Genomic DNA, 22,752 nt, shown 5'->3' with positions numbered 1-22,752 from the left:
AGGCAGGATAGTATCGTGAGGGGCGGAGCCTGAACCCCCAGTAGGCGCCATGACATGTAATGACTGCTGTTAGCCACTAGTGGGCGCGCCCCAATCTGCGACACAGTCCTTCCTCACTTGTTTGTAAACAAAAGAAGTGGTCGCCGCCTCTCGTGCTCACTCGTTGACTTCCGTTCATCGTCTAAACATGGCGACTGCGTCTTTACGAAAGTCCGCGTCCTCGCTGTTCTTTACCAGGCGGCTGTTCAGCCCGGAGCTGAACGCCATCTGTTCCTATCACAAAAAGGTGACGAAGCAAATGTGTTTTTAACGCGTACTTGTAATCAACGGATGTCGCGTTTTTATTGACAGCTAGCAGCTAACAGCTAACGTTACGTGTGTTGTTCCGACTGTAGCTAGGTGCAGCTAACTTTACCAGCTGTGCTCATGTTTTTTATCACTCAAGACAGCGACGCGTCATCTTCTCTCTGTCTCTTTCTCCAAGGTGGTGGACCACTACGAAAACCCGAGAAACGTGGGAGCTCTAGACAAAAACTCTAAGAACGTGGGGACCGGATTGGTGGGTGCACCAGCCTGTGGCGATGTCATGAAACTTCAGGTAAGTTTAGGGGTCAAATGCAGCATGTCACCGTGACTACCACCTTGCTGCTGTACCGGGTCGTTTGATTGCAATGTCGTCTCCAGATCCAGGTGGACGACCACGGCAAGATCGTTGACGCAAAGTTCAAGACATTTGGCTGCGGATCAGCCATCGCCTCCAGCTCTCTTGCAACAGAGTGGGTGAAGGGCAAGTCGGTAAGGAGGATACTGGCTTTACAGGTTCTGCTCTTTTTCTTTTTTGTTGTTGTTGTTGTTGAAGAAGTCTGCTTTCGCCCTGTAGGTTGATGATGCTCTGAAGATCAGGAACACAGACATTGCCAAAGAACTCTGCCTTCCCCCAGTCAAGCTCCATTGCTCCAGTGAGTTCACAGCAATAACATTGAAGAATGACAGCAGTGTTATGGTGCATATTCTAAACACAAGATGATGGAAAAGCCATACTGTCTCAGTAACGTGTCTCATGTTTATAAAACATTCTCACTCTTTTTTCTTTCAGTGCTCGCAGAAGATGCCATCAAAGCAGCGCTGTCCGACTACAGAATAAAACAAAAGGACAAGAAGGAGTAACGTGTTGTTATTAACTCTCCATTGTAACTCGGAATCAGCCCTGAAACGTTTCACTGCTTTGCTTTTAAAAATATATAGTGTTGTTTAGAATCAGATGAGTGAAATTGAGTTCTCAATTCTCAAACTTTTTTCCCTACTTTTTCCTAAAAAGGACATCATAAAACAGAGACTATAACTTGAGGCATACTTTTCTTTATATAGGTTTGGCATTTAGACTGTATTTGGCTTGGTTGTATAAAATCACTGGTCCCACGTGGAGGATTCAGTATGAAAATGCAGTGAGGTCATCAGGATGCAGAATATTGTATGAGGCTGTGTGCTTATTGTGACTCAAATATTAAAAACATTTTCAGAGTGCGTCTTGTGTCGATGTCATCCACCAGATCCTACATCAAGCGGCGCCACCCTCTGTTGGCACACGAGTATCTTTTTCAGTACGAGCAGCACTGCCAGCATTAGCAGAACTACTAACACGCACAATGCAGCGAGCAGAGCGATGATCACAGCAGAGTCTTCTTTAGTGAAGGGTTGTGGGTTCCGAGTGGGCCAAAGTGCGTCTCTGTTGGTGGAGAGCAAAGATCGTGTCCCTTCGGACAAGGTTGCGTTTATCTGAGGGGTCCGAGCTGTGATGTTGTCTCTGCATTTCTGTTCCTCGTCAGGGATATAAGTAGTGGTTTTTACATGGGGTGGGTTTTCTGATTGTGTTTGATTTAGGGACAAACACTCCTCATAGGTAAGGGTCTCTAAACTGTAGGGATCAGGCAACACACGAGGATTGTGCACATGTTGGAAAAGAAGTCCAACAGTGGTTTCTTGTGATTTCTGCTTTGACATGTTGTTAACCGAGCTTGGTCCTGTGGGCTTAACTGTCGGCACCTCCAGATTTCTCCCCCTAGCCGAGTTCAGCTGGTGTGTCCTCTCATTTGGCTTCAGGACACGAGGACAGATAGCCATAACGGAGAGGTTCAGAAGGAGGCGGTGAGCAAGATGGACCGGCTCGGAGCACACCAGGTCTGTGGCCATCCGTAACCTGCTACTCAGCAGCCAGCGGTAAAGATACAAGATGTCACACTCGCACACCCACAGGTTGTTGGCGAGGTCCACAGACCTGAGGTGTGGCAGCGCGTCAAAGGCGCTCTCTGGGACGGAACGCAGGCAGTTGCTGTTGATCTTCAGGACCTGCAGGTTGACCAGCGCAGACAGCGAGGGCAGGTCCAGGACAGAGATGCAGTTTGCAGAGAGGTCTAAATGCGTCAGTGATGGGGGGAGATTCAGAGGGAGCCTCGTGAGCCGGTTCCCCTTCAGTGTCAGGACTTGCAGCTTGTTGAGACCCTGAAGTGCCCCGGGTTGGATGGCTCGGATGCGGTTGTCCTCCAGATCCAAGCGAGTGAGGTTCCCCAGTTGTCGCAGTGCACCCGAGGTGATATAAGTGATGCGGTTCTCTTGCATCAGCAGGGACTCCAGGCTGGGGGGCAGGCCGCGAGGGAAGCGCGCCAGCTGGTTATGACTGAGGCTCAGCTCCTGCAGGTCCGAGAAGGGCCGGAACATGTGGTCCACGTCGCACAGTTGGTTTCTGGCCACAGATAGAGCCGAGGTACTGAGAGGGACGGAGCCAGGAAGGGACCGGAGACCCAGAGACTCGCACAAAACCAGCAGTCCTCGGCGAGGACAGCAGCAGCCGGGAGGACAGGGAGATGTTGTGAGGCAGGCTGGAGGACAGATGCAGAGAACCAGTAGGACGCCACATCTGCACCAAAGCATGACTCACTGCCAGGAATAATGGAGCAGAGATGAACACATTAGACACATTTCTAAATAAAAAAAAAAACACAGCATACGAAAACACAGTTAATAAGTTGTAACTCTATACATTTTTAATACATTTACTAATGTTTATCAATCAGAAATTAATAAGAGATTGGAAACAATCTCCAGCAGGACACTTGCTTTGTTTTCACCTCTTGACTGCTCTGATAGGTGAACTGTTTGACCTCTGACCCTATAAATGAGCTGCAGGGAATCTGGACCATAATCCATTTATTAACGTCTTAGAAGTATTAAAAACTGCAGACCATTTATAAAGCTATTAGTAACTTGTAAACCCCTGACATAAGGCAACTTATAAGGAAAGAAAGAAAGAAAGAAAGAAAGAAAGAAAGAAAGAAAGAAAGAAAATGAATATTGGCCAAAGCACTTACCATTCTTCTCTGTCTGTATTCTCCTCAGAGGAGATGGGCCGGCTGGTCTCTCTTAGATATAACCACTGCTGCTGTTGAGAATCCCTGGAAGATGCTCATCAAAGTTTAACGGCAGCCTTAAGGTGCTGTATTACCTATTCTGGATCCTCTTCACCAATCAAATTGATTGGGAGGTCCTATTGCTTGCCAATAACACACAGTGAAAAGTGTCAAAATACATAGAGCAACACCAACGAGATATATGGTGAAAAAAAGAAAAACTACACAGGTGTCCCAAACATTCCGTATCTTAGGTTAGCAAGCTTCCTTTAACTGAAACAGACGGTGGATGTAGTCAGCAGGCCTCGGATGGAGAGCGGTGCTGGGTGGTCCCGGTCCGTGTGTCTTCCCATCACCTGGTGAGTGAAAGGGAAGGGGTAGTATATTCTCAAATTATTTAGCACCTCATTGACAAAAGAGCAGGGAATCTGACCCTAGTGCAAGGCTCTGTCAGGGCTCGTGTTTCAGCCACCACAGCATCACTCTTTGAGCTGTTGTTCTGTCATCTTTGATGTTTGATCTGTTCCAAGTTTTCAACCATATATGATTCAGATCAAACGTAAAAATGGTTTGTAAACATTAAGCTGTTTAATCACATTTTATTACATTTGAAACACATTTTAACAGCAGATTTCAGATGTGTGTACCCATATCAGTTAAACCTATGATGTAGAAGCAGTGCATTAACATACATAACTGATAAATCAATACTTGCAGTGTTCACATGAGGGCACTATTCCATTGTTTTTCAAATTAAGGAACCCAAAAGTAAAAAAATTGTATTTGAACGTCACTAGAAGGAATCAGTGATTTGTATATAGACAATACATGAGCTTTTGTTTTGGAGCAAAGGGCTCTGTATGTATCTGGTTTACCGCTGTTGAAATATTTAAACAATCTTGTACAGGAGCCAGCGAAGGACAAAGAGGGCTCTCGTCATCTCCAGGCTCTAATACCTTCTGCAGGCCTCTGTTTGGGTGTGATGGTGCCAGCTGCCTCACCAAGGCCAATCATTGTGTGTGTGTATGTAGTTTTGTGTGTGTGCACAGCTCGGACATGAAATGTAAAGTTAGCTCATGTCTCCAAAGATCAAATCTGACATTTGGGCAATTGCCTTAAATAGTTACCCATGATTCTTGAGTGGATGCAGCTCAAAATAGCAGATTTTCAGAGTTGAACATAGGCTCGGGCAGCGTCCGTTGGGGGCGTGGCCGTTCAGAGCGGGCTGAATGCTTGGCCTCTGGAAGTGTTGAGGAACGCTCTTCGCTTGTTGATGCCAGGGAAGTGAAGAACAGTGTGGTTGTAATGTTAGAATATCTACCATCCAGCAGCAGAGGGTGAAGACGTATTAAATGACGGTACTGCTGCTCCTTTTAGACAGGCAATATCTACCATTCCAGTTTGAATGACTTAAATTACAGGCATTATACACAACAATTCACCTATAAAACACAATATAATTACGTCTAAACAGAAAGCACCCTGAAATGACCCAAATGTAAGGGAAATGAGACGAGAATGCAGAAAAGCTGAACACAAATGGTCAGAAAACAACTTAAAATACATGATGATAGGACTGGGAAATTAATCAATATCGTATTATATATGTGACTAGATATCATCTTAGATTTTGGATGTTGTAATATGGCATACATTCCTAAATTTACCAGAATGGTCTAGTTTTTCTATTATTTGCCTTTACCCACCTGTACATTTTTTCCATAATACTGATGATTATTTATAAAAATAAAAAAAATAATTGTGTAAATAATTTGTGAAAGCACCAATTGTCAAACCTACAACATCATCACAGTATTGATACCATATTTGGTATAGTAATATACATTAAATAAAGTGACATAATGCTAAATTCTAAATGTAGCCCCCATCAGGCTATTCACTTATCTCTACCTGTTTCCCACAGATCTGGCGGCCCATCCTCATGTGATTGGTCTGAAATTGAAATGAATCTGCATTTCCATGAAGGACAAATAGCTACCACTAGAAATCTGACTAAGACAACCTACCTCTTGCATGTTTCACATTTTCCTCTGCATCATCATTTCTTAAAGATGTCAAATGTATTTCAGTGCCAACTATAACCTGTGACAGTGGTGGTAAATTAGCTCAGGTTGTCTTGGAGCTAACCAACAATCCTGCAAATCAAACAGTGCCTTTATATCTCACAAAGGCAAATAGGTGTGTGATAAACTAACTGCATATGTTGTTGTAAATGAGCGCGGCTGCTGTGTTAGCAGCTAATCACTCAGAAACTTTTGGAACAAACCAATAATATATAAAAGAGGGGGGGGGGGGGGTTTACAAATACGAAATTATCATGAATATAGACTATAACATAATAGTAAAAATATATATCATGCATATCTCCGTCTGGCCGTTAGCATCCAAAGAAAAGTGTAAACAAGGAAACAGTGCTGCTAGCTAGCGATAAAACGGGCCAGACGGTGGCCGATAAGCTTCCGCCTCGAAACACCGGGAGAGAACCGCGTTATCGGCCAGTTTAGCTGCAGTTTGACCTCAGTGCAGACAGACTGGTTCGTAGTTACCCAGCAGAGAGACAGACAGGTTCATGGGTTGTTGTTGTTGTTTTTAAAGACCTGTTTTTCTAAACATAAATACCTTCAGGGCTGCATTGTCTTTCATTATAAAATAGTTTCCACAATTTTTCCATATTGACAACAATTTAATTCAATAGAAGCAAAACAAAACAGCCATTGTGTGAGCATTGAAACGGTCACATCTGTGTGGAAACATCTGAGGACAAAAATCTGAGGTTAAAGAGTTTTAAAACATGACAAAAGTTAAGGCCCATAAATCATACAAACACATTTGGTTTAGATGCTGGATTCATTAACTGGACGGACAGTGAGATGGAGAGTTTTTTACAAACGATCAGTGTAATCTCAGTTGTTAGTCAAATAAAATCAGATGAATATGACAAATATATCCTCCTCAGTTTTTGATTTTTAAAACTGTTTTTTAGCCACCATGAGTCAAAGTTAAAGCTGTTACACCAGCAAAACAGGCCAACTATCTATCCCTGTACTAAAGATTTAAATGATTACATTAAACACAAAAACCTATAATTTATCTTAAACATAAGTATTACTTCCTAAAAAAAGAACCTGATTCACAAAGTTTTTTTTTTATAACAAATCAGAACTATCAACCAAATAAATACATAAACAGATAGCATATTTATTTATTAATATTATATATATTTGACTTACTGTTATACTATTGACTATGTTTTTACTTAAATAATACAGGTGTAAAGCTTTGTGAATAGGTTAGCTAACGCAAAATACAATATGACATGACATAAAATAACAAAATAGAGTAAATATGAATGTAAATATAAAGAGATTGTTTTCTTACTTCCAACAAATCTAGTTTACTGGAGTCTCACTTTGCTTTATTTACAGCAGCAAAGATATAACTCTAAAAGCCGACTGGTTTAACACTTGTAGCTCCTGAAGAGATGCCACAGCGGACAGCAGGACATACTGGAGAGATTCCTCTGTCGAGGCAGACGGAGTCATACAAAAACACAAACAAGTGTGTAAAAACACACAAATACTATTTTTGTTCGGGGGTTATTTCTATTTGGATAACATGGGAAAATACAGGCTGTTTTTTCTATTTAAAAAAAATGTCTTGTCTCTCTCCTCTAAAAGAAATCGTAACCATTATGAAAAACATGTATTTTGCTGTTTCAAGTGATGCTACTTCAATGGCACACTGATATTAAGTGGTTGGGACTCAAATAATCACTGATGAGAAACAACTAGACCACTGCAGGACTAAGGACACACAGACCACCGAGCTACTTTAAACTGCTTTAAACGGTTGTCGGCAATCAAGCTCATATATTTTTTCACATCAATCGTCAGCTCTTTAATCTTTTTTTATGATTCAAAAACTGTGACATGCAACATTTATCGACAGGATTTATGTAGCAACATAATTCAGTATTTATTTCGAGTCAAATATCTTCCATCAATTTCATTTTTAAATCAGGCGATAGTCTAGTTCATATTTTCATGAACATACATATTATTTCCATGTGTTTGCAGTAAAACCAACCTGTCTGATTTTGTTTTTAGGTCATGGTTGCAACATTTCACCTCTCAGGCCAACGCCAGCCTTGAACATGCCCTAGTGGTGGCCCTTCTTCAGGTGACAGGTGCAGACTGAGTGACCGGCGCTGGTGCTCGGGCTGGAGCCCCGCTGCACCTCCTCCTTGTTCTTCAGCTGCTCTTTGAGCTTGGGCTCCTCTCTACGCTTTTCCACCTCCTCTGCCTCCCTGACCTTTCTGACCTCCTGGCGGGGCGATGACCTGACGTCTCTTCCCTTCTCTCCCACCAGAGCCTTGGAGGGCACGCGCAGATTCTTGGGGGAGGCCATGCTCTGAGTCTGGACCCTCTTAACGTGGTCGACGGCGTACGGCCTCTCGAGGGCCTCACCAGAATTCTTGCTTCCGCCGGTTTTATCCGCCGTAAACTTCCTGTTTGGCTGAGGAAGGGGTTTGTAGGCCTCCAGCTTGCGCTTATGACTCATGGCAGAGGCACAGCAGATGATGAAGACCATGACGATGAGCAGAGAAGTCACGACGATGATGATGAGCAGATTCTCCTGCAGGAAGTCCACTACTCGAGTGAAGACAAAGTCCTTCAGGCGGATCATGGTGGTGGTGATGGTGTTGGTGAAGGTGGGAGCTCCAGTGGCGGCGGAGATCTGAACGGGCGCTCGGGTGGAGAAAGTGGTCGGAAAAATGAGCTCCAGCTCCGCTTCATCGCCACTGCCGTCCATGGACGTGTTGTAGAAGAGAGGGGTGGCGTGACCCAGTGAGAGCAGGGTCACACAGGCGACGAGAAAAACCAGATGGGACTTCATCTTCTCCTTTGAGTCCTGCAACAACAACCCGAACTTTAGGATCGAGAGAGGAAATACATGTAGTTCCAAATCAAATCTTGCAGGGATCCACTAACATGGAGGCTTTAGGCATCTTTAAGGCCAGAGCCTGGAGGTTGTTAGCTTATCATCCAGTTTGTTTCATGTGCATATAGACAGAAACGGATAAAAGAGAGTCATGATAAGATAAGATAAGAGATGAGATAATCCTTTATTAGTCCCACGGCGGGGAGATGTACATGTTTGTCCTATAACTATTAGTATTGAGCGCCTTGGTCCTGCAGTCTGCTGGTTGCCTAGCAACCTCAAGCTTTTTAATAATTTCGTAACCTCGTGGGATTTTTCTTCCAACCCTCAAGCATTATGCTAACTCGTGTCCAGCAGTCTGTCATGCAACAGAGACATACAATGTTTTTAAAAGCCTGTTTCCAGCTGAAATGTCATTCCAGTATTCATCCTCACTCTGGTTTTTCTAGCTGTTTCTGCCGTTCCCCATCTTGGACCAGATCTATTTTAGCAGGCAGCACAGCAGCCATTACTTATATGGGGTGGAGACGGGGAGTTTGGTGCTGGAGGCCTTATAATTTGTAAAGTAGAGGGAGGCCACCCATCCACCACACCAAAGCCAGGAGGAAGCTCTATTCCAGGGGAGCACAGAGGCCGTGGCCTCTATATTTACACTGGGCAGCAGCTGCTGGAGGCTGCACCAGCCCACAGCAGCACAGACCTGTTGGAGATATTTCTGCTTCCAGGAAAACATGCACTTACAGACAGCACAACTGACTGACTGAATAAACTTCATGATCCAGTTTTACTTTTTCTTCCATTATTCTCCCTCCATCCTTCTTCCTCTCAAGGTGAAGTCAAGCTTTAACACAGAAAACCAGCGGTGCAGCTCAGCCTGTTACCATTCAGAATACACAGAATAATTACACAGTGCTGAGCTGTGAAGACAAGCTTCTAATCAGCATGATGCTATCATGAACCTGCTGCTGCTCTGCTTTACATTACAGAGTGACCCCCCCCCCCCCCCCCCCCCTCCTCCCCCCTCCTGTGTGGTCAAACTGTACTCTGCTAGACCACACATGGTAGGCTGGGTCTTCATCCTTGGATGTACAGCTATAGGACAGTACGGCCCCCTGTATCCTCATAATTACAGCCATAATTACATCCCCTGTATTTCACTAAAGGGTCCACATTACCTTCAACTGAAGGCCATCACACACCACATATGTAATTAAGCCATTTCATGACGTTCTTAATGTCTCAAACTCTTGATTTTTCTTTAAATTTACAAAGGTATCATTACGCATAAATTATTTCACATTTACATCAGATTCAGTCGGACATACGTGGTGGTTTTTTCTCAACCATAAAATGGAAAAAGGCCCAAACAGGCAATGTGCAAAGACCACCTTCTTGCACAAAACATGTTTGGTTACCTACAGGTATTATTATTATTATTATTATTTTTCTGCATTATGAGGGAAAAAAAGACAAACAAGACTGTGGAATAGTCACACAAGATAAACATTCATTATAACACAGATCATTTAAATAGAATTAAGAAAAGGCATAGAGGATTAAACAAGGTAAAAGTAACATCACAGCAATGTAAAATATTAAAGCCCTGCATTAAAAATCTGCATTAAGTAAAAATACAAAACTATGTTTTGCAAGATGTGCTTAAAGTATCAAAAGTTAAAGTTCTGGTTATGCAGAAAAATAGATTTTTATAAGATATTATTTTCTTATTATGGCTGTAGAGTTGAAGCTAATTTCAACTAGTTAATTGGGTACACTTGTGAGTAGTTTAATCTGTAATAATGCACCATATTTTATTAACTGAGAATCTGTAAAGCGACTTGAGCTATTAAATAAATCTAATGGATTATAAAGTTAAATATTCCTCCCAGAAATGTTGAGAGGTATACATATAAAGTAAAATGGAAATACTCAAAATTGCAGTACTGAGTTACGTTCCACCACTTCATGTTAGTTTATATGATCATAGGATTGGAAACCTTTCTCAACACAATTTGGACACACAGCTCTGAAATAAATAAATACAAATATAAACTTATACTCACAGAGAGTGTTATCCCGGCTTTATCTTCTGAGCAGCACAACCGTGCAGAAGACGGAGGAAAATAAAGGAGAGACAAAGGAATGAGAGTAAAGTAAGAGTGAAAGAGAGTTTCCGAGCATTCGCCCTCCCCGCTGAACTATACTGACAGTTTTCTTTTACGGAGCTCTAAAAAAGTCTGCTCACTGCAAAATTATGTCCATCCCTCTATTTTCAGCATCTCCTCCCTCTTTCTCAACATCCATAACCCACTCTTCCTCCTCCTGCACTTATAGGGCGTTCATTTGGGATCAAACCTTCTTACTGTGCATTTTTATTTCCTGAATTATGACACAGGGACACACAATGACATTTTCTCATACTTGGATTAATGCTAAACTGTCTCTAGGAAAGATCTTCACTTGATATGAAAATGTAATTTACCACAACATTCAGCGTTCATTCATCCGACTCATTAAACGGAGTTTTCTGCTTTGAAACTCAAAGCCATTGCAGTGAGTACATGACTCCCATGTTTTAAGGAAATGTGTATTTTTGTACTTGGCGGGGCGAGTCGCAGGACTCCTCTGCCTCCCACTGAGTCCTCTCTAATTAAATCCCCGCTGATTACAGCCTGCCTACAGGGCACACAAGACCAGCACACAGAGAGAGAGAGACAGCAACTCCTTTAATCCTGAAACACATGTACAGAGTGAACACATAAACTTCATGGTCTTCAGCAGCACTTATCTCTGGATGTGTCTCCAAATGTGCAGGTTGTCTATTTAAGGCTTCTGACGCCTCCTTTCTAAATTTCATTCAGTTATTTTTGACAGATGGTGCGAGCTGTTGCTATTATAGCTATCATTTTCCATGTTCAGGATGCAGAGAAACTAGAGTGAGGGATTCCTCATTCTATTTCAGTGTGTTTGCTACCTGCTTTGTGACTAACAATAGATCTGTTCCCGAGTTATGCTGTGACAGATGCTGAAATAGTTTGGCTATTTTGTGTGGTGTAAACACAATGTTAGTTAACGTTATCTTAAATTCAATTAACTGTATTTCCATTTCCAGCCGTCTACTTTATAACCGTTTGCCAGTAGATTTGTGATCAGTCAAAATAGAGAATAACAATATTTAATAATTTAAATAAGAAAAAGTTGCTACTCGTCTATTCTTTCCTATCACATTTTACTTATTGTCAACAAAACCCATGAAAACACCAAAACCAAACATGAATTCATCCTTTATATTAAAAAAGGATTTTCTGTGCCAAAGTCTGAAAAAATAGTAGATACAAAACAGAGGCACTGTTGCACTAGCTGTCATGCCCCCCCCCCCCCAAACAAATAGTGATTGACTCTGAGTTAATCACATATACACCTCTGCCATACGCAGCTCTGAATAAAGCACCAAAAGTTTGCAGCAGAAAAAGTCCTGCATTTTTGCCTGTATGAGGGATGACAGAGAAACGACAATTACATAAATTTGTGATTCATTTTCAAAGATTGGTGTCTTCGGAGAAACAGATTGTACAGGCTAAGGAAGCTGTAAATTCAAATCAAGAGACAGACCAACACTTTGTTGGTTTGGGTCTTTTTATGGGGTTTGTTGACAAGAAAAAGATATATAGGATAGCACCAACCTTATCCTTCAAATAGTTTGAGGTTTATTTCCAGTTCTGTCTTCTCTCTATGTAAAACACTTTTCATTAAAGACGACAAACAGATGAGTGAATGTAAACGATACAATGAGGCCATTTTAAAAATTCTTTATTAATTTTTCTTATAATCAATGTTTGATGCTTGAAGCAAGAATAATGAACAAAAATGCTGAGCAGGCCTCCAACACGAGGCTTCATCCAGGTTCGTTTTCGTCTTGATTTTCTTTCTCGATATTCATACGACCTCCGACATTAACGGAGGTTCTGCTTTTCTCATGATGCATTATGACAAGGTGCAGGGAACACGGACAAAGGGGAAACATTTAAAACACACCTCCCATACAAATACCCTCTTCAGCACGACCACGAAACAAAAGTGAACTTTAAAAAAAAACGGTCATGTTATTTACAAAGCTTTCACTCAGTTTTCTAGACCTAAATTACAAACATACATCTATCTTTCAACAGCACATTTCTCCAACCTACAATGTCCCTTTGGATCGCTATTCACTACTCCTCCAAACTCCGCTCTCGTGCCAACTGTGCTATAAAGAACGGTGGCAGATAGGCCAGTATCATTTCTGTAGCCCTCTTGTCATTTATATCACTAACATTCTACGACTCGCTGCTCACAAACTGCATCTGCCGACAGCTTCTCGGTTTGACATCACTTTTGAAGATGTTTTGAATACCCGTACCGAGGTGGAAAGTGTCAAAAAGTCAGGGGAAAATTGCTTACCAACAAACCCCGACTAGTAACGCTGCCTGGTGTAATGTGTGGCAGGACTTCTTGACAGCTGACACAATACTTTAGGAGCAGGGTCCTTTGAATGTAGTGTTTTATTAAGCGTAGCACCTTAAAGTGGTTTTAAATTTGGGCACCTATCTTCCATTTTCTACACAAATCTACTCTCACAACAGTCCCCCCAACAAACACTTCCATGGTCACCTCTATGGCACTTTCAGGTCTTTACAGTGGTAACAAATATTGAAGGCAAACAACAGACTGAACCATTACCCGTCTCAGCTTCCCACTGGGAAACTAATCTAAAACATCAAGAGGAGCTTTTGTCAGAGCTGTCTGGTCAACACAGCTCAGACTGGACAATTCAAATGGTTCCTTGATTTTGTGACAACTATACTGAGTAGGGGCATCTGGGAAATAAACCATTAAAAAAAAGTGGAGGTGCTAAGAGGGATATAAGCACAGCTGAAACAAGAAACAGGCTAAAATCAACAGTGAAGCAATAACACGACTATTCAATTTATCCAAGTTAGAGGCAAGTCTCGGATGTTCTACTGTAAGTCCATTTTGAAAACCCTCCCCGCGTCCCAACAAGAAACAAACCAGGAACATCCATAGTGACAGGTACCCAGAAGACCAAAGACATGAGGCACATATTCACACACAATCTAGGCCTTTAAGGTCCATCATGAAACGTTTCTGTAGTAATCTCCAGTTTTATCACCAGAGGGGTTTTTAAATAGTCAAGTCGATGTGTGATTACTTGGTGTCATTTCATGTCAATTCCTGTTTGTTTGTACACACGATACAGGTCTCAGGTGGCATATAATGCAAAAGGTGCCAGTGACAAAAAATAATCACACTACACCCGACTAGTAGCCCGTGGCTACCAAACACTGAGGTCGCTGACTGAACCTCTCACATAAACAAAGCAGAGCTGAGGTTGGAATCCACAAAGTTGGTCTTTTTATGGGCAGCACAGAGAGGTCACAATAACAACCAACCAGTGTAACTGAGCCACTACAGTGGAGTGTTCACAGAAAGAGGAACTTTATGGCAGTATTTCCTCCCCCTCCAGACACCAAGAACTGCCAATGAGATTTGTGGAATGTGTTTGTCATTTTCTCTAATAAGCACAAAGTGCATGGTGTAAATGAAGCGAGACAGAAAGGAATGCTCGTTTACGTGGACTACCGTCCACAGTCAGAATGATGGGAAGCGACAGGAATGAGAAGGAAAAAAAAAGGTAGAAAGCAGGAGTTAATTTGTTCAGCTTTAACACAGAGAGCAGGAATCGTGATTTATGTAATGTCTGGGTGCTTGGTGTATACTGTGGCAGCTAAATGGGTTCTCAATCTGAATTTGTGTCCTCCTTGGAAGTTTGAGATCTTCCTTGTGTAACCATCCAATTGATCTAAATATTCTTCATCTCATAGTTAATTAATGATCGGTGTCTCCTGCACTGGGTGTCCCTGTTTGCATTTTGACTCTTCCCACGAAGAGAAAGAAAGAAATACTGTTAAGGAGGTGTAAACAAAATGTCAAATTTGGCAACATTAATATTTTTGGGTAATGGTAGCATGAAACACTGATACCTACTTAAAAAAATATTTGGGTATGCAATGGCAAATGGACTATTGATATTCGAAGTGTCTTATATAATATGACCATAATTGGTCATACTTCTAAAATGCAAAGGAATATGTAAGAACTTTTTTTATACAAGTAGACAAAATAAAAAAAATGGCTGCCACACAATAAAAGGAATAGACTCCTTTGTCACCAAAAGCCTAAATTTGCCACACATCCTTATTCCACCTGTGTTAAACTGAGGGTCGGGGGCTGGCTAAGAAAAAGTTCATCTGGAATGTTGCTAGGGATGGTTGCTAGGCAGGCCTCAGACGAAACACTGTCATTGAGATAGGCAGTGACTGGTCCCGCCCACCCCCCCAGCCAATGGAACGTCCTGAATTGTAGCGGGTCGGGTAAAGGGTCCCTAAATGGCAATTTTGGACATTTGCTCTTCAAGTTTGATGATTCGCTTCTCCTGACTGCTGACCAGGTCCTTGAGGGATTTGATTTCTTTCAAGATCTCCTCCAGCTTGGCTTCAGATTTCTGTGGGAGACACAAGAGACAAGTGAGACTTCTTGGCATGTCTGTACTCGTTTCTATCTCTATGCTGCTACGAGCACAGACGTACAACTACAGTCACATTTCACGGCACGTTACAACATGGCACAAGGAACTTCCTGTGTCAAAGCCGCTACCTACAGTCTTGGACAGTATACGCCATGTGGCAGGGTCTGGTTCTCTGAGGGTTAACAGTGCTGGAGCCCAGTGGGCTGTGATTACAGAGCAGAACTGAAGAGAGAAACATGGGCTTGGTCCCAGGCGAGTGGCTGTGTTGTGGGTGAGGTGCGGCAGGACGCCCAGCAGCAGGCGCCCAGAAATGGCAACAGACCCCTCAGTTTGTGGGGCAGAGAGTGGGTTGAACATCATCTACAAACCACCTCATGAAGACAGCCAGCAATCTGCCCTGCTTCGAACATATACAATTAGTCTGCTTAACACTGTGAGCCCCACAAAGGTAGCGGCGCAGAGATGAAGCCAGCGGCAAGGCGGCATTAATGACGGAGATGGATGTCTACTGATTGATAACTCTGGGAAACACATTAGCTTTCACTGTCAGTTGTCCATCATCCTAAATCATGTGAGGGATGTTTTGGAGGGATAGACAAACCTGGTTATGGTCTCAAAAAATGTATATAAAAAGATAGACATGCTCACTTAGACTTCCCAATATCATGCAGTCTAAAGCTGAAAGAATTAGTTGATCAATCGTCTCATATTGCTGCTCTACTGATTGGACATTGACTATTTAATGTAAGCTTGCGCTACTTTGGTCAGACACTGTGGAGATCTTGGAAAAAGCAAATACTCACAATCGATGGAGTCGGGGAGGCAGACTTGTTGGCAGGGCTCGAGTTCTCTGTGTTCTTGGTGTCCAGAATGTTCTTTTTGACCACCTTGAATTCGCGGTTCTTGCCTGCGACGTAGCCGTTCTTGAGGGAGATAAGGATGGGGTCTCCGTTCTTGCCATCGAACCACTCCTCAGCCTCCAGGGCGGGGTCGGGTCCAGATGTGTCTGGGTACAAGTCGTCCTGGAACAGGTCCGACTGATGGGGAAGGAGAAGTGACAAGCCGTGAGGAAAAATCTTTAAGCAACACATTATAAGACAAAGAAGCCATTTAGGGACGAGAACTCACCTTTCTCGGTACAGTCATCACGATAGGCTCACACTTCCTTTCATGCAGTTTATAGAATCTGGCAACATACAAATGAATAACAATTACACATAATTGAATGCACTCCTAAACAACAAAGGTAACAGACAGCGTTTTATGACAGTTTACAGGTGACTTTCCTGAGAGGGATGTCAAGATCACATTCTCACCTAGTGGTGAAGCTAGGAACTTCACATTCAATCTGGCTGATTACAATCAAAACTTAAACCACAAATTCTGCTGTTAGATGATCATGAGCCACCCATCTTAGCTCACCTTGCAATTTCGCACTTATTGACATCGAGGCCCCTCTTGGGCATATAGCCCATGCCCCTCTGGGGCTCCTTGGAGGCAAAGGTGCTGAGGAAGTGAACATATGGAGCCTCATCCGTGATTTCAAAGTAACGGATGCTGCTGTCACCCTGTCAAGAAACAACAAAATGTTTTATTTCTGTATTAAGCTACAGGGAAATTCAACCACTGAGTGCTCAAAAACGGAACTCACCTTTCCACAGAGGTAAACAACGTTGGTGTCTGGGTCATAGAAGGGCAAGAGCACTCCGTTGCTGGTGTCCATCTCATTAACAGTCATGGGCTCGTCCATGTTTTGCTGAGAAAAAATGCATGCATAAAGTTAGACTTTATGGTTGTAATTTTAATAGAATAATACAGCAGATTTCACGGTAACAAAGTTGTGAATATGGTGTTTATTTTTAACTCGTGTATGGTTTTATTTACATCTGTTGACTTCAATGAAAAGCTTGCTCTCAAAACAATCTACCGACTCTGGTGGAAATCCAGTATTGTAGAATGGTAAGACCAACATTTCACATAATTGAATATAACATAATAATAACAGTGCCAGATGTAGAGCCCCATAATCACTGAACTGATGAAGTGCAGTTAGCAAAAGCATCCTACCGTGTTCCAGAGGGCGAGCTGTCTCTCACTCATGCGGCTGAAACCTGTGGTGAGGACGTTGCCGTCAGACAGGAAAATGGCTCTCATGGGTCGAGCGCCCTCGTGTGCCTTCTCCTTCTCCTGTGAAATGAAGAAAAAGTATAACCGTCAACAACACTTGTGTGCTCCAGTCACCATTTCCTGAGTATTTCATTCACACTTTTACTTTATTTTTTTGGTGTAAGCTCTATTTTTAAATGAGTGGCAACACATAGCATTTTATTCAGCTTAATTGTTTTCACGGCCGGGGCAGCTGTGGCTCAGAGGGAAATGTGCAGGTTTTAAGGGAACAAGGTTGCTGAAAGCAGGCCTTCCAGCTGGAGCAGTCCCTCTACTTGCAACCCGATCTCACTGCACCTAGATTCATGTTCACCACTGATATACAATAGAATATAAAAAGAAAAAAAAATATCACGTCAAAGAAATCTTTTAAAACTGCTTACAGCAATAATCGTTTCCTTGCGGGGATCGATGACACGGATGGCCTTGTCCTTGCAGGCGGTGCAGATTAGGCTACCGTTGCGGTTCCAGGTCACGTTGTAAATGACATCTTGGTGCATGTCATCCAGGGTGATCATAGCCTCTCCTGTGCCCACGTTCCAGATGATGATCTGGTTGTCACAACCTGATGACAGAGTCGTGTAAAGGTGAGCAGGAAATCAGCACATACAAGTTACACAAGTTACACAAGATATTAATTGCACAAATGATACGTTAAATTGAATTTCGTCAAGTTCTGTAGATTTTGTTGAGAGAGAGCTCTTACCTGCACTAAGAAGGACATTGCGTGCTGTTGGGTGCCATGTGATGATGCCAACTCGCTTGGAGTGGCCCTCCAGCACCACCACTGGCTCAGACATGGCAGTGACGAGGCCATTCTCAGGAATCTGCCACACCTGTGTGGCAAGAGACCAGGACAGAGGTAAGGAACAGAACACACAGTGAAGCCTTCTGCAGGGACACCCACTTTTACCTCCCTAGTTGACAAAATTATTAATTCTCAAAGATTGGATTGTAACCCCACCCTACCAGTTGTATTACTGCGAAGAGGACACAATAAGTGGCAGTTACCGAAAGGAACCTGAGGGGGGCAGCAGTGACTAAGAGTTCAGTTGGCAACAACAGCACATTTTGATTTAACAACAGATGTCGGGTATATATAGTCACATTTAGTAAAATGCAGTACAAATTGAAGCACCTTTTCATTATTTAGCAATACCTCTGTAGCATTCATCTCTATTTATTCAACCACCTTTCTTAGCATGCTGATATAATAATATAAAGTGGTCAGTATGCTCACGTTTTAATAAGCAACACTGATTAACATGTCCACTATGCACTTTATCTGATGTGACAATTAACAACCATTCGTTATTGCAAAAATAAATAACAAATAACTGGTGTAACCATGTCCACGTTACGGTGCATATCTACCATTCTGCACTTACAGCACCCACTTCCACCTAATCTAAACATCACCAAGAGCTGGTTCAGGCTCTGAGCTTTCCCTTCTAAGATCAAATGTGACGAAGAGAGGAACCATAGATAGTTTTTACCTTTCTTTACATGGCTTATACTTCCCTGTACATGAACTGAATTTGGCATTGATTCAGATTTAACAGGAAGTCGGGACTTTCAGGTGAGGTAGTGGTAGCAACAAAGGTAAACAAGCAGCACACTAATCTCAGCCCTGCAAGGCCCAAATAAGGACTTATGCAGGAAAGTACAACTGCATTCTCAAAAAAGTCGGTGACCTCAGCTCAATAAACAGCTAAATCATTCCCCAGCTCTGATTACTACAACACATATTTGAGTCTAATCTAATCCAGAGGGTGAGGTCTGCACCCATCCCTGAGTTACAACAGAGCCTAGCCTTTCGCAATAAAAGCATGTAGTCACTCGTCACTTAGAAACACAAGAATGTGTGTTACATAAACCCCAATTAAGAGGGGAGAGTTCAGGTGTAAAGGGTGCAGCAAACCTTACCATCACCGTGCAGTCCTCGGAGCCGCTGGCGATCACATGATCATTGTGGGGGCACCAGTCGATGTCCAACACCGGGCCTGTGTGTCCACACACTGTGGGATAGGATTTGTCAATGCGTCCCGTCTGTAAAGACAAAGATAAACAACACAGGGTGATAAGATTAGTCTTAGTCTGGACCTGCTCAGAGAACATTGTTGACGATGGAAAAGTCAGCATGTAATGAAACAGGTCAATTAGACTAGTCCTAAATCCCACCTGCTAAATTAAACTCAACACATGCAACAAGTGAGAAAAGGTGTTTTAACAGATTCCTTCCACAGGGAGAATTAGAGAATCATAACTGATTTCTTGGATACACTTTTAAAAAGTGCATCCAAGAAAGAAATCAAACTACTCTCATTCAAAATGTTTCAAAACAGGAGTTATACTGAGAATTAGTTATGGATTCGATTACACAACATGACACTAGATCTTTAGCCACTTGTACACCCTGTTGTTGGGTGAGTACTTTAGGAATAAGAGCAACCGTCTGGCGTCAGAAAGTTCTTCAGATGTGAGGGGAAATCCCAGTCCAACAAACACTCCTGCCAAGTGCTGTAGACTACATTTTTTTAATCATCCCATCACTCCCCCAAAAAACAGAAGCTAGAGTTTTATTGGTGCTGCATAGAAGGAAACCGAGATTAGATTTAGCTCTTATTGAACCACCCATAGTAATTAAGGAACGTTATTAGTGGTGACGTCATTATACAGGAGCACATGTCATCGGATGCTTCGTATTCCACAGCATCTCCTTACTTTAAAATGATAACCATGTAGCCCTAACACTAAACCATGTCCTTTATACAACCTGCTTACACAACTAATGGATTGGATGGCTACAAATTCCTTCCCGATTTACGCATGCACACACACACACACACACACACACACACACACTTCAATAATACTGTATATCCTCCCAAAATCAGCCTGCAGATCCAGGAGAACCAGGTGCCCTCTTTACATGGTGAGGTGACTGGATAGACCCATGCTGTGGAGGATGGGTTTCTAAGACACACCCTAGTCTGTGTTGACTTCAAGTACCACCACAGGCCCGGAGAGATGATGTCACGTACTGTGGAAAGAGTCCTGCTGCTGCAGCCCTATTTAAAGCATGATGGCTTCCCTAATACAAAAAAAAAAAAGAAAAAGACTCACTCACTGCCCAGAGCTGTTCTGCCATTAGATTGGGAATAGCAGCAATGATTGCTTGAGAAGAGCTATAAAATCTAAGAATTGTATATTCAGCGATGAGTTAGAGATACAACCAAAAGGAGACTTAAATCTCATGAGAACATTAACTAGAAGCGATTACTAATGTTTATCTAATACATATACAATAGATGCAAGCATGCATGCGCACATTGTGCTGAAGGGATTTACACTGACAGTAGACTCCAAACACATTCGGAGTTCACATAGCAAAATTACATGTCTTTGTCCAAGAAGAAGCAGTGCATTCGATGTAAGTTATTACAATGTGTGTGGACTATCCACATGGCATTTTCAACTACAGTCCACGGTTACCTGAAACTGCATGTTATGTTATGTTATGTTTTTTGCATTTCTTTAGTGGCCTTTGGGACCAATTTTTTCAGTCTATTTTTTGTTTTGAAAATGGACCACTGAGTCGTGTCTCCCACAGCAACAAAATGTAATTCTATTTCTCAATCAGTGATGCAGCAAACTTACAAGAACAGCATGTCAATTTAGTCAGTGAGACCTGGCCGCGAAACGCATACACAGAAGAAGTTAGTCTTCAGGGTTTTCTGCCAGAAAGGGTTCATTTTAACCCAAACCACAATCTTAAAGTAAACCCAACCAAGCAGGTTTGTTGCTTAAACCTGAGGAGATTTCTGGCAGACAGCTCTGAGGGTAAACTTCTCCCATGTGAACAAAAGGCAGGGCTACTGTTAGAGTGAGTCTCAAAGTTACTAAGAGACCAAGCTCAACACAAATTGTACATTGTGGCTTTTGTAAGCAAAATTATTACATGTGACTTTAAGCTTTCAAAAGGAACAGAACTGTCAGGAAGAGGAATACAAGCAGTAAATAATGGTATTTTAGCCTCCAAGTACAATTCACTGTCTGCAGCACACTCCATGTTCAGAATTTCAAAAGAGCAGGAAATAAAAAAGTGTATCCGGTCATTTTGGTACAAAACAGAGTGAGAAACAAAAACCCAGAGGCAAGCAGGGGATGATGTTCTGGGCCTTGGAGGGACAGTCGAGTCCTGGATGTGAGTGTCATGTTGCTCGGTCATTCCTGCTTTTAGATATTTCTCTGAATCTGCTATAACAGATACTGCTGTTACCGTGCACACCTACGCTGACGTGGCTGATATCAAGTAACATGATTCATATCTCAGTGGCCTGTTCGTATTCAGTGAGAGTGAACAGATACATGCGTTTACTGGGTCAGTACAGTCCTACAATGGCTGGAGATCTACACAAATGACAGGAAGTGACTCCAGTTAACATGCAGTCACCTGACTTGCACAGAGCTGGGCTGTGACATGTACTCCAACTCAAAGTGAAGTGAACAAAGTCCACAGCAAGCAAGAATGGACTTGTGTGTGTGCGCGTGTAGTATGTGAAAATAACAAGATCATGTCTCAGCCTCACCCTGACTTCTGAACACACACTAAATTCTTCCCTGAAGCCGAATGTAAATAAATCAACTGCTGTCAATAGGGATTTATTAGCCACCATCTGGTACCAAATAACATTACCTATAAATACGAGACCGGTGACTCTGCAGCTGAGGCTACGACTAAAACTTTCATTTTGTTGATCTCAAAACATGACATTTTTGCATTATGAGAAATTACATATCTTTCCATATTCAATCCCATACATTGGAGATGTATATTATAGCTGTATTCACATGACTTTTCCTTCACTGAAGACAGTAGGAACAGGATGTAAAGCAAGAAGGACATAGACGGATGACCAGGTGTAGCAACAGGAACCGGACAAACAAGTCTGACAAAGAGAAAACTAATCATTGACACAACAAGAGCCAGCAATCCTTATTTATCATTTTGTTTTTGTTTTTAAATAACGCTGCAGTGATTCGTTCACACTATTTGTACAACAATAAGAGATCCAAGTGATATGGATCATATTTGGTTGAGTTCTATTCCCAACCAGTGGGCCTCAGAGTGCCATCTAGTGATACCATGGAGGTACTGCCAAATGTGGGAGACAACCATGCAGCAGTAAAAGTTCCAAAGAGTGTGGTGAGGAAATATGACCCTGAATACATTAAATCTGGCTTGTGATAGATGGGGTCATTACTGTTTACAGTGGCATAATACATAGCCCTGTTTTTTTTCTCCTTTTGTCATGTTTTTTCTCATTTACTTGGGAAGTTGGTCATTAGAACAAAAGAACAAACAGAAATGGGTCTCAAGTTACAAGAAGTTGGTCTAGTTTTAAAAAAGTGTGTTTCAACAAAAGCCAAATATCACTGAGTATTAACATTGCCAAACCATGTCTGTCATGTAAAACACTCCGTTTCAACATCAATTGGTGTTGTATCACTGTGGTTATACGTTATACTCTGCACAAACACTTCATAAAAAGGCTAATAATTCTGCTCACTTTGCTATTATGCTGTACACTGACATACAGTGCAGGATAATAGCAACAGGTCTTAGAAGGG

At 42.2% G+C, this 22,752-nt stretch overlaps 4 protein-coding genes and 1 long non-coding RNA gene across 7 annotated transcripts in view; 1 reads left to right on the top strand and 4 right to left on the bottom strand.

Moving 5' to 3' along the window:
- Positions 1–22,752, bottom strand: part of LOC311023143 — a 70,257-nt gene that overhangs the window by 22,544 nt on the left and 24,961 nt on the right. The window lies entirely within an intron of this gene.
- On the top strand, positions 132–1,524 carry iscua (iron-sulfur cluster assembly enzyme a). Of its 2 annotated transcripts, XR_014598184.1 has the most exons (6): positions 132–286; positions 485–598; positions 685–795; positions 881–959; positions 1,097–1,413; positions 1,451–1,524. XR_014598184.1 is itself a non-coding variant. In XM_084024817.1 (5 exons), exons 1-5 carry the CDS (start codon positions 188–190, stop codon positions 1,165–1,167), a joined length of 474 nt encoding a protein of 157 aa, XP_083880943.1. In that variant the 5' UTR covers positions 132–187; the 3' UTR covers positions 1,168–1,524. The 2 variants fall into 2 exon arrangements, 1 of the variants encoding a protein (XP_083880943.1); XM_084024817.1 differs by having other exon boundaries at positions 1,097–1,524.
- tmem119a (transmembrane protein 119a) lies at positions 1,540–3,488 on the bottom strand (the record flags this gene model as incomplete). The annotated part of the gene is made up of 2 exons (XM_084025669.1): positions 3,366–3,488; positions 1,540–2,934 (listed from the first exon to the last, which is right to left on the bottom strand). Exon 2 carries the CDS (start codon positions 2,926–2,928, stop codon positions 1,540–1,542), a length of 1,389 nt encoding a protein of 462 aa, XP_083881795.1. The 5' UTR covers positions 2,929–2,934; positions 3,366–3,488.
- LOC311023138 (uncharacterized protein) lies at positions 7,280–8,336 on the bottom strand. The gene has a single exon (XM_084024813.1). The coding sequence runs from the start codon at positions 8,319–8,321 to the stop codon at positions 7,584–7,586; it is 738 nt and encodes a 245-aa protein (XP_083880939.1). The 5' UTR covers positions 8,322–8,336; the 3' UTR covers positions 7,280–7,583.
- coro1ca (coronin, actin binding protein, 1Ca) overlaps positions 12,161–22,752 on the bottom strand; it is a 30,390-nt gene continuing 19,798 nt past the window's right edge. For both annotated transcript variants that reach the window (XM_084024802.1, XM_084024803.1), the window contains 9 exons: positions 19,045–19,167; positions 17,825–17,954; positions 17,502–17,683; positions 17,020–17,139; positions 16,604–16,708; positions 16,375–16,520; positions 16,081–16,138; positions 15,756–15,989; positions 12,161–14,928 (listed from right to left, as the gene is read on the bottom strand). In XM_084024802.1, coding sequence (XP_083880928.1) covers positions 14,809–14,928; positions 15,756–15,989; positions 16,081–16,138; positions 16,375–16,520; positions 16,604–16,708; positions 17,020–17,139; positions 17,502–17,683; positions 17,825–17,954; positions 19,045–19,167 — 1,218 coding nt within the window. In that variant the 3' untranslated portion in view covers positions 12,161–14,808. The remainder of the gene's footprint in view (positions 14,929–15,755; positions 15,990–16,080; positions 16,139–16,374; positions 16,521–16,603; positions 16,709–17,019; positions 17,140–17,501; positions 17,684–17,824; positions 17,955–19,044; positions 19,168–22,752) is intronic.

This window comes from Eutrigla gurnardus (genome assembly GCF_963514095.1).
Source record: "Eutrigla gurnardus genome assembly, chromosome: 13".
NCBI lineage: Eukaryota > Metazoa > Chordata > Actinopteri > Perciformes > Triglidae > Eutrigla > Eutrigla gurnardus.
The sequence above is the reverse complement of the archived record's forward strand: the minus strand, read 5'-3'. Positions and strand labels throughout refer to the sequence as shown.

Excerpts from the sequence above, each read along its gene's own strand:
- iscua (XM_084024817.1), top strand. The coding sequence starts at position 188 with ATGGCGACTGCGTCTTTACGAAAGTCCGCGTCCTCGCTGTTCTTTACC. Across the intron at positions 599-684 it reads GCGATGTCATGAAACTTCAG|ATCCAGGTGGACGACCACGG; the intron begins GTAAGTTTAGGG and ends TGTCGTCTCCAG. Across the intron at positions 796-880 it reads AGTGGGTGAAGGGCAAGTCG|GTTGATGATGCTCTGAAGAT; the intron begins GTAAGGAGGATA and ends TTCGCCCTGTAG.
- LOC311023138 (XM_084024813.1), bottom strand. The coding sequence starts at position 8,321 with ATGAAGTCCCATCTGGTTTTTCTCGTCGCCTGTGTGACCCTGCTCTCA.